At 32.7% G+C, this 11614-nt stretch overlaps 1 protein-coding gene across 1 annotated transcript in view; it reads right to left on the reverse strand.

Annotated features, from left to right (window-relative positions):
- Positions 1-10731: 10731 nt before the first annotated feature.
- LOC125653430 (uncharacterized) overlaps positions 10732-11614 on the reverse strand; it is a 12125-nt gene continuing 11242 nt past the window's right edge. The window contains exon 6 of the mRNA XM_056145877.1: positions 10732-10891. Coding sequence (XP_056001852.1) covers positions 10848-10891 — 44 coding nt within the window. The 3' untranslated portion in view covers positions 10732-10847. The remainder of the gene's footprint in view (positions 10892-11614) is intronic.

Here is an 11614-nt window from a genome sequence, read left to right on the forward strand (position 1 = left end):
AAACGGAGCAAAGTTCTCCTTGGCGAGTTCAATTTACGTAGGAACATAAAACGGTATATGGAATTTACGCAAATCAAATTTTCACTATTTCAGTGTCATAACGAAAATACAATTCACGATTATCTTAACTTATAAAGGAATTAGGGGGAAAAACCAGCATTTGTACGTATAACTCTTAGTGTTTGATGCCAAAATTCAGTCAGTGAAACGATTTACGATTTCTGGGTTACTGTCGCAATTATAATCAAATCTCAATATGGATGATATTACTGTTTCTCTGAATCCATTTCTGACGATTTCGCGTTTTCTTCGAATGTAATCATAGAGCTTTATTTGCCTGTCATTTCGCTCTAAGTGGCTTCATTCGGGTGAGAAATAGATCGACCTTCACCTCGTCAATTTCAGGAGATGCACTCAGCTGATCATACACCTGTGCTGAGTACCAGTTTTGAAAAAAAAAAAAAAAAAATACAAGAGGCCCAGGGGCCTTATAGGTCACCTGAGTATCATGTAACAACCTTCCAATGTTTGAATTAGGTTTGTGTTTAAATATAAGAATTTTACTTTTGGATGGAAGAAACATTGAATAGCTATGTGGTCATGAAGTACATGTGTCATTTTTATGTTCAATCAATAATCCTTTTAAAAAAACCTAGGTCTGAGACATCATAAAGAAAAGGGTTATTTACTCCTTAGAAAAAACCAATATAAGAAGATTTTCAAAGAATTTCTACATTTTCACTATATGACCAATAGAGCCCCAACCTAACACAAGAACCCCAGCCCCAGGGGACATGAATTTCACAATTTTGGTAGAGGGCTCAACGCTCATTATTATTATGCCCACAGTTTGGTTTCTTGATGTCCAGGAGTAAAGAAGACGATTTTTTAAAATTCCACTCATTTTGATGGTTTTTGCCCCACCCCTCAGGCCCCAGGGGGGCAGGGACCACGAATTTCACAATTCTTGTTCCCCTCCACCCACAGATGCTATATGCTAAAATTGGTTGAAATTGGTTCAGGGATTTCAGAGAAGAAGCTGAAAATGTTCAAATGTTAACGCACGACGAACGACGACGGACAAAAACAGATAGCAATAGGTCACCTGAATGATTCAGGTGACCTAAAACACCCCTACTAACGTGTTCGGAACATATTCTTTATCGGTGTTAAGTAGAGCGTAAAATCAAAGACTATCGAATGAAATATAATCTCGCTGCACCGAGACTCCAACGCGAGCTACCTGAGACCCGGTGAATTTTCTACCGGATATGGATGTGCTTTAAGGAATTCCAGTGTTAATGTAAGTATCAATTAGAAATTATGGTACATTGTGCTTTATTTGTTTTTGCAATATATAGATCTACGTATCAATGCATTATTTTCCTAATGCCATCAGCTAATAAAGCTTAAATAAGAAATGGTAAGAAAGAGTTATCGTCCTTAGATTTGGACCTAGGCCAACTTTGAAAGAAGTCTTGATTATCGTGAAAAAAATATTGAGAGGACATCTTTCTATTTCAAAGTGCCATAATTAAATTTTAATGTTGCATAGGGATTGTGTTCAATTTATCAAACACTGAAATGTTGCATACAATTTACCATTTCCACGCAGAAAATATTATAGTCTGTTTCATGTTTGAGGTATATATGTATCTGTGAATGTGCATGTTACAAACTAAGAAAGATGCATTGCAAGTATCTTAAAACTTCTAAACTTAATATTTCTTTGGTGGAAACAATCATTTTCCTAATTTAGCAGTTTAGATAAAGTGAATTTATTTTATGAAGAAAGTAATTAATATAAATTTTATTGATTGGATCTATTGTGGTGACCAGGGGGGGGGGGGGGGGATGTATATATATACTACCCATTCATAATTTTTTGATATGTAAAGATTTTAATAATTAAACTCATTGATGCATGCAGCACACCTAAGAAAATTAGAATGAATGAAAAGCATATGACATGTATTTGTATGATTATCATTTGGTACATATGTAAATGAAAAATTCCAACTTTTCCTTATATGATATGATTTAATAATAATAATAATACCATATTTATATAGCACCCTTTTCATACACTACATGTATGTACGCTCAAAGGTGACCAATTATGGATTGTTTTTTTAAGTGGAGGGAAAGCAACAATAAATGGAAATTAGAACATGACTAGATGTATACATGTATATATATAGTAATCATTGGCAAAGTATATAATGTACCAGTGATAATTTTAAAAGTTGATCACAAAACTGCAAAGGACATCAGGGAACAGTGCATTATATTTAACAGGATCCTCCCTGTATCTAATGCAGGGTTGTAATTGTCATTTATAACATGTATATTAAATCTGGTAAAAAATGTGCATATTAGACACCAGTGGACAATGCATTAATTAAAAGAATTTAATCAGATCATGCATCAATCTTCTTATATGTAGCAAAATATCGCAGTCTTTGATTTATATAAAATCATAGTAGAAAACATTTAAAATTCCTGAGTGGTGCAGGTCTCATACTCATTTACAGATTGGCAGTTTATAGCTCGAAGTTTCTGTAACCACACACATATATTACTAATGTTTATTTATGCAAGCATTTATGATATGTATTAATCATTAACACATATATTAATGTGACGGGACAATATACATGGATATACATCATAACTTTTTCCTTTATTGATACATTATAAGCAGTACATATTTTCATAAGTCATTTCTAAAAATAAATTCTCCTTTTATGAATGAAATACCTACATGCATTTCTGATCTTTTTAATTAATTTAGATTTACTTATTCCAGTTACAAACTTATAATTACAGAAACACACATGTAATAATATTAATAATCTTTTTCATATTTAGATTATTCATGTATCTGTATGTTAGAGGACAATCTGTACAAAAATTTAAAATCTCATATCAAATAATTGAATCACAATTAGGATTACATTGCACTACACTTTAATTTATAACTATCATTTTAATATACTTCAACTATATTTTGTCTGTAAGAAACCTTTGCTGTTTCATTTTAGTATTACATTTCGCAACATAATTAAACAGTTAAGTCTCAGAAATCAAAATTGAGCTGTGATCATCCAGAAGCTGTTCTAGAAATTTAGGAGAAGAAATTATTTTGCATGATCATATTACATGGATTTTTTTTTTCAAGTTTGGCCAAGTTAGGATCATAGTGTGTACTGAGTATTATTTAACCTAAAGTAAAGAATTTTGTAATTATAAGCTCCCTTTAATGAAAAGCTGACTGTGCAATGTAAATTATTTTACATGTTTTAGTTTGTGCTATATATTTAACTGAATTGCCTTAAATTGTAAAAAGATTTGTGAATTAAATACAATTGTAACTGATCAAAATATTTATTATATTGCATGTTGATGGAGTTTTGAAAATTTAAAAGCATAAATTAAGGCATCAAATAAATATTGTGTTTCTGACCCAAAATTAAACACACTACCCTTAGTTTTTAAAATAAACATATATTGTTGAAGAGATCATTGAAGAAACATTGTTTGGGGGACTTGACATCTGTAATTCAATTTTATCTATAAGTAATTTTAATCAAACTAAATCTAAAAGTTTCATTGACAAGTGAAAATAATTAAGTTCAATAAGACATAATTAATTTGTTTAAATGGAGATTGTGATCAGAATATTAAAACTTAATTGTTTACAGTTAAAGGAAAAAGTTACGAATTATATGTCCCAATCTGAATTAAAATTAGACTGGTATATTCGACTCGTCCTCGGTGCACTTCAATACAAGGAAGTGTATCATAGAGAAGTGGAATTCTTTTTCTCTTGCCATTATTTTGACTTGCACAGCAATTTATATTTTTAGCCTAAAATTCAAATCATAATACATATTTGTGCATGTGTCTGCAAAAGACTCTGCTTTCAGTGTACTTTTTGGGAACTTTGAGTGATTCACCACCCTTTGAACAAATGTATTTTGAGGTCCTCAAAGGAATCCTAGATTTGTCAAGGTATCACATCTTCCTATAATTGAATATAATGATTATGTTTTCAAGATTTTAAAGCAGATTATTCTGTCTACAAAGCGAGATCATTTTATCTGTCCTTAAATTTTTAACCATTTTAGCAATACACTGAAAGCAGATAATTATGTTTCTTAAAAAATTGTTATAGTATTTAAACATCTTTTTATGCATGGTTGTATATGTACATGTAACAGAACTTATGAAGTACATGTATATGTGTTCAGTGTTTTATTATGTAAAATCTACTTAGGAGTACAACTACACTTACAAATTAGGTACATGCATACAAAGGCACAAACACAATTTGTACCTCAAAACTTTTATCAGATACAAGTCAAAAAATTTAAGATTATAAGAATTAAGCTAATAATTATACATGTAGCAGATCTTAGAAATATTTTCATGAAGAGATACATTATTGCTTATGCTATCACTTTGCCTGTATTTCTGTCTTGATTGAGTATATAGTACACTTGCAGGTGACACACACTGTTTCATGGAATACTGAATCTTAATTATTGACAAATCATATAATTTCATAATATTACATTTTTTGTTACATACTAAATAAGTGCATGATTTTTTTCCTTTTAGAAGCCATATGTTTTATTGATTCCCATCAAACAGTACAGTGTCTTTGTGTAAATTGTAAGTATTCAGTGTCTTAGTATAAATCGTTAGTATTTTGAAGCATGATGTTACAGTTAGTTTATTATATGTCTCCCCTCTTCCAGGGGGATCGAGACATTGTTTTCGTATTTTTTGTCTGTCCATCTGTCTGTCACAAATTCTTGTGAACGCTTCTCCTCCTATATGGCTTAATTATCCGCTAGACTTGAAACTTTGTACAATGCTTCATTGCCATATGGAGATGTGCATATTGTTGGGATGGGAGGATCCAATTATTTTCCTAAAAGTTATAGTGGATCTAAGAGGGGTGGAAGATGTTTAAATAGCTTGTGAATGCTTCTCCTCTGATATGGATTATCAGAGTTAGACTTTTCACAATACTTCAATGCCATTTGCAGATTGGCATATATTGTAGGGATAGGAAGATCCAATTGTTTTCTTAAAATCTTAGGGGTGGAGGGTATAAAATTATTTGTGAACACTTCTATATGGCTTATCGGAGTTCATAAATGCTTATATGTTGCTGCTCATGCTTTCTCCTCCATACCATACAGTACAATAAGGGGCAGTTTCATTTGGAGAACTTCCAATTTGGGGAGCTCAGGGAGACATTTGTATTTCCTAATAAACAATCTTTAGTTTCAAATTGTGATTGGTATTTTTGTTTCTCTTCTATAAAATGTTAATTGTATTAAATATCTATTTTGAAAAAAAAATCATAAAATATATATGTAAAGTTATAATTAAAAATTTTCTTTCTGGTAAAATAGGCATAGTGTATATGCAGTGTAGGTAGCGATAAATCACATAGCAAAGAAAAATTCAAAATCGATTTTAGCTCACATGAGCTGAAAGCTTGAAAGAGCAATTATCACCACTTCTTGCTGTCATCAGTCCATCTGTACAACCTTTTTAACTTCTTCTCCAGAACCATAGTGTTAATTTCAGCCTAAATTGCCACCCTTCACAGGGGAGATAATCACAAAATAGGGTGGGGTCATTAAAAGTCTTCTTAAGAACCACAGGGCCAGAAGAGCTGAAATTTACAAGCAAGCTTCCTGGCATAGTGTAGATTCAGGTTTATTAAAATCATGACACCTAGGGATAGGATGGGGCCACAATAGGGGATCAAAGTTTTACATGCAAAGGTATAGGGAAAATCTTTTAAAAATCTTCTTCTCAAGAACCACTGGGCCAGGAAAGCACAAATTTACAAGAAAGCTTCCTGACATAGTGCAGATTCAAGTATGATAACATCATGGCCCCTGGGGGTAGGATGGGGCAACAATTGGGGATCAAAATTTTACATACAAATATAGAGGGAAAATATTACATCTTTTCAAGAACCAATGGACCAGAAAGTAACTTGAAAGTTGAAGACAAAGTTTATATTTATATGAAAGCTCCCTGACATAGTGCAGATTCAAGTTTGTTAAAACCATAGCTTCCGGGGGTAGGATGGGACCACAATAGGGGATCAAAATTTCACATACAAATATATAAGGAAAATCTTTTGATTTTTTTTAAAGAATCACTGGGCCAGAAAGTCTTACATTTATGTCAAAGCTTCCTGACATAGTGCAGATTTAAGTTTGTTAAGTAAGTTTGTTAAAATTATGCCCCCCCCCCCAGGGGAAGGGTGTGGCCACAATAGGGGATCAAAGTTTAACATACAAATAGATAGGGAAAATCTTTTTCTCAAGAAGCCATTGGGACAACGAAATTTACATTCACACGAAAGCTTCCTGACATAGTGCATATTCAATTTTGTAATAATCATGGTTACGGGGGTAAGTTGGGGCCACAATAGGGATCAAAGCTTTACTTGCAAATATACAAGAACAATCTTTAAATATGGGCCAATGTAACTCATGTGAGCAATGTGGTCCATAAGCCTCTTGTCTTTAATGCTTTTGATACTAAATTGAAACAGAATAGATATCTAGAAGGAGTAATTAAGACAATCAATCAGTATTCACATTTCATACTGGAAAATCAAATTTAGATAGCTTATATTGATCATTGTGAATTTTTTTTTTCTTTCAGAGATTCATTTTGAGAAAATAGCTGGTGTGGAGTGCACATTCCTAAATGAATTCATCAGTTTACATTAAGGATCTACCTTCAAATCCTGTAATCTGGGATGCTCTAAAGTGCATGTTACTTACTAAAGTTATGAAAATAACTTCCAAGAATTTTTTAAGAAATTGTTATAACTTTAAAATGTATGTATATACATGTATACTGATATTGAATTAAATTTTATAAAAATTCAGCATCTGATTTTATGTATATATAGACATATTGTAAAGATTATCCACTCTAAAGGTTTAATTTCTTTAATATTTAAGACTTAAAAAAACTTTTGCAGATACAGTGGTGTAACATTGTCTTACTTTCTGATCAATAGATAGAGATAAGAAAACTATGTATATTTCAATACATGTGGAAAATTTTCAACCATTGAATTTCCATTTATGAGTAGTGACTTGTACATAGTACTTCTTAACCAACTTTGATACTGTATAAATATAACTACCTGCTTGCATGCATTACAGAGCACAACCGTAGTAATAATTCACATTTGCTGATGAATTGCTTTAGCATAAAGAGTAAAATTAGTACGTTAAGTTTTAAATTTATGAAAATGCATATTAGGCTTTTCACAGATATTTCTCAAGATATATAGAAAATATGTATATATTCATAGAATTTGTATAAATCCTGCTAATCTAGCTTCTTCCTAAGTGAGGTGTATGGCACGCCATATTTATACAATGTATCTACCGGGTATTCCTTTAAGGATTTGTATATAATTTATGAAATATCTTCTATTTCTGATAAGATATCTAATAAATCTTATAAGATATATATCTCATATAATTTACAGTTTATAAAATATTTAAGATATATATTATAAACTATGAAAGATATCTCCTAAGCTTTACAAGATATCTTGTATATCAAATGATATCATGTTTAACATATATCTTATAAAACATAAATTATCTTAAATGTTTTATAAGATTTCTCACAAGCTTTCTAAGTTATCTTACATATCTTATAAGATATCTCATAAACAATTTTTAAAAAAAAATATAGCTCAAACTTTGATATATCTTATAATATACTTCTAAAAAATTCTAAAGAACTTTTGGTAAACTTGAAATCACAGAATTTTTCCCAAATCAATAGCATTAAAACCTATGACTTTTCAACACTATACACGACCATTCCTCACGATAAATTAAAGACTAGACTTTTTGACATCATCAACAGTTGCTTCTTCAACAAAAACGGAAAACGGAAATATTCATATCTAGTGATCAGTCATTCAAAAACTTACTTTGTTAAACACCACTCTGATTCCACGCACAAATACTCTGAAGTTGAAATAAAAAATATGCTAGAGTTCCTCATTGACAATATCTTCGTGGTCTTTGGTGATCAGGTCTTCCAACAGTCTGTTGGAATTCCCATGGGCACGAATTGTGATCCTTTGTTAGTTGACCTGTTTTTATATTCATATGAATCAGAATTTATTCAAAAACTTCTACGTGAGAAGAAAAAATCTCTCGCTGTGACCTTCAATTCGACTTTTAGATATATCGATGCCGTTTTGTCTATTAACAATGATAGCTTTCATTCATATGTCGATTTGATATATCCCTGTGAGCTCGAAATAAAGGACACAACAGAGTCGTCCACTTCTGCTTCATACTTAGATATTTTATTGAAAGTAGACATTAACGGCAAACTAACAACTCAACTGTATGACAAACGGGATGATTTCAGCTTCTCCATCGTCAACTTCCCACATTTATGTAGCAATATTCCATTATCACCTGCATATGGTGTTTATATATCTCAACTGATTCGATATGCAAGAGCTTGTTCTGGGTATAGTCAGTTTTTAAATCGAGGTAAGCTACTGACAAACAAGTTGATGGTACAGGGATTTCAACAGTCTCGATTGAAGTCAGCATTTCGCAAATTCTATGGTCGTTATAACGATCTAGTTCGTCAATACAACCTCGCATTGGGTCAAATGCTGTCTGACGTGTTTCATACCGATTGTTAAGCCGTTCTTGGCACACTGATTTTGACTGCGGATAACTCCGTTTACCTGATCAGGATATGGGGCTCGCCGCGGGTGTGACCGGTCAACAGGGGATGCTTACTCCTCCTAGGCACCTGATCCCACCTCTGGTGTGTCCAGGGGTCCGTGTTTGCCCAACTATCTATTTTGTATTGCTTGTAGGAGTTATGAGATTGATCACTGTTCGTTATCTTCACCTTGCATACATGCAAGATATCTTATATGTTTTATGATATGTATCTTATAAAAGTAAATTCATATGATACATTATAAAGTTAACAAGTTGTCTTATAAAAATTCGTTTTTGAGATATCTTATAAAATATCTTATTGAGTTTGAGATATCTTAAAAGACATAAGATATATGTTTTAGAAGATAACTTATAAAATATATAACATATTTTATCATCTTTTATCAGATATCCAATTATAGAGGATACAATTAATATATTTCATAAACTTTAGAAAATATCTTGTAAGTTTTATAAGATATCTTATAAAATTTATGAGATATCTTTAAAGAGGAATAAATCTAAAAATAGCATGCTATAGAAGTGTAGTAATAGAATCTAACAATAACATTTATTTTTTTTTTCTGTGGCGTTGATGATTTACTTATAATGTGATATATTATTTTGTGCAGTTTATATGAGTCGCAATTATACTATAAGGGAGGAATCGCACATTTTCTTCACCAATTCTATTTTCAATGCAAAATATTCTCTTTTTGTAACCAATGCTGAAGATAACTTAATTTGTTAAAAATCCTTGACAAGAGAAAAAAAAATTCTTTTGTCCTGTGACTTGCCCACTCTACAAAATCCTAAATCGGGGAGGGGGAACTTTTTTCCTAAGTTCGAAAAAATTCTTGATTTCTTAATTCGGTGGGGGTGGGGTGGGTGGGGGGTGGGGGTTATGAATACATGCATATATGTTTGCAGTTCTGTCTTTACCCTAAAATACCACTACAAATGAAAATGGAAGACAGCAGTCACCCCAATTTCTTTATCTGCATATGTTATAAACAATGGGATTATTACCGTTGCCCCCCCCCCCCCCCCCCCCCCCCCGACAAAAGAAGAAAAGACTCCCCCCCCCCCCCCCCCCGACAAAAGAAGAAAAGACCCCCCCCCCCCTCATGACACGACAGTAAGACTAATATCAGTTGAACTAAAATCTAGATCTTTAAATGACTTTAACTTCCTGAGCTTTTCACTAATTTTCTACGTAATATATGCATTTGCATTGATGATACATGTCTATTACAGAAAATGACTATAGCTTTGGCAGATTTATTTCCGGTTTCCTTCACTGCAGAATTTGACCTCACCTCTATCCTTTTAATGGGTCAAAAACCCACGTGGTGTAAATTTAAATAACAATAACGTTAGTAGGGGTGTAAAAATGCACCTTTTTACACTCAAGTATATTGTAAATATGTACAATTTGGCGGTATAGTATAGTAATTCACTGTTCCATAGCTATAATGGTACTCATTCAAAACAATTATCGATAATTATTTTCAGTTTAAAATAGCCATACACCATGTACCGTCATATGTATGAGTAGCCTCAGATATAATCATACATTGAGGGAAGCAGAGAACGTAGTCCATTGAAACATCTTGTCCTAAATAAACACCGAGGCTTACATACCTGAACATTACCTTGGCGCTTTTTCGGATATACGAGGAATAAAGCACATTGAACACAGAACTGTCACCGTACTATTACATGTGTGCTATATACGTCTATTATAAAAACAAAACTTTGTATAAAATTTACGCAGATTTATATTCCGCGATTCGGAAATCGTCGCGAACAAAGTGGAAATTAGATACACGCGAAAAAAACCCAGATATATACGGTATATAAGACTAATTGTAACTTCTAGCGATGTGATCTGCCAAGCTTTCCTTGGGCGGGGCGGACTACTTGAGCCCTAACTAGCGGAGATTGAGCATTTTTATGAATGTTTTATTCAAAATTCGGTGCAAAATACATGCTGTAAGATAATGCTGTTTTTAATCAATACACTTTGATTTTACACATCCATGGATTGAGGACGGGCACCGATCATCAATCTGAAATTCACTGTGGTGTGTCAAGCCTTGATTTGAAATTCCGTACTATACCTATTTCAATAAAAAAAAAAGTTTGAGAAACATAAATGCCATCTTAACATAAATTATGCACTGTAATTGTTTTCTTTTATTTCTCATGAATTCTGCGTTTTGGGGTCCAGGGCACGGTTTCATAATGAAGTTCAAAATAGTCAACGTGACATTGATACAGTAGTAGTGTTGAATGAGATGAACGTAAGCTTGAAAGCTACTGATTAGTCTAGGGGGATTTGTAAGTGGTTTAAGCATTCGATTTCTCCATATCCCAATGCGATTGGGGAATTCGAAGACATTGTTAAAAGAGGGGGCTTACTAGTGAATAATTATTTCGACAATTCTATGTCTCCCCCACCCCCTTCGAAAAGCAATGTTACGTGCCAGCTAGCGAAAGTTATTTTTTTCAAGTTCTTTGTAACGCACATCGTTAAAGACATTTATTGCACCTAAATATACTAATTGGCCGTCTGACGAGGATCTTGTCAACACGAGGACATTTTTTCCCCTAGAATAGATGGTTCTCCAGGCGGGATAAGCTGTTTCTGTTCTAGAGACGGAATGCAAATCAGGATCCAGGCAGAATTTTTCAAAAGAAAAGGCTATCACTATAACAATGTTCAAGCAATTTGTGACTACACTGGTAATTATGAGAAATCATTTAAAAGTCAGATGCTATAATGTCTGTGAAGATTAAAAAAGACTCGTGTTGTTAGCTGAGTCTAAGGTATCCTATCGATA

This window comes from Ostrea edulis, chromosome 7 (genome assembly GCF_947568905.1).
Source record: "Ostrea edulis chromosome 7, xbOstEdul1.1, whole genome shotgun sequence".
In the NCBI taxonomy this organism is placed as follows: Eukaryota; Metazoa; Mollusca; class Bivalvia; order Ostreida; family Ostreidae; genus Ostrea; species Ostrea edulis.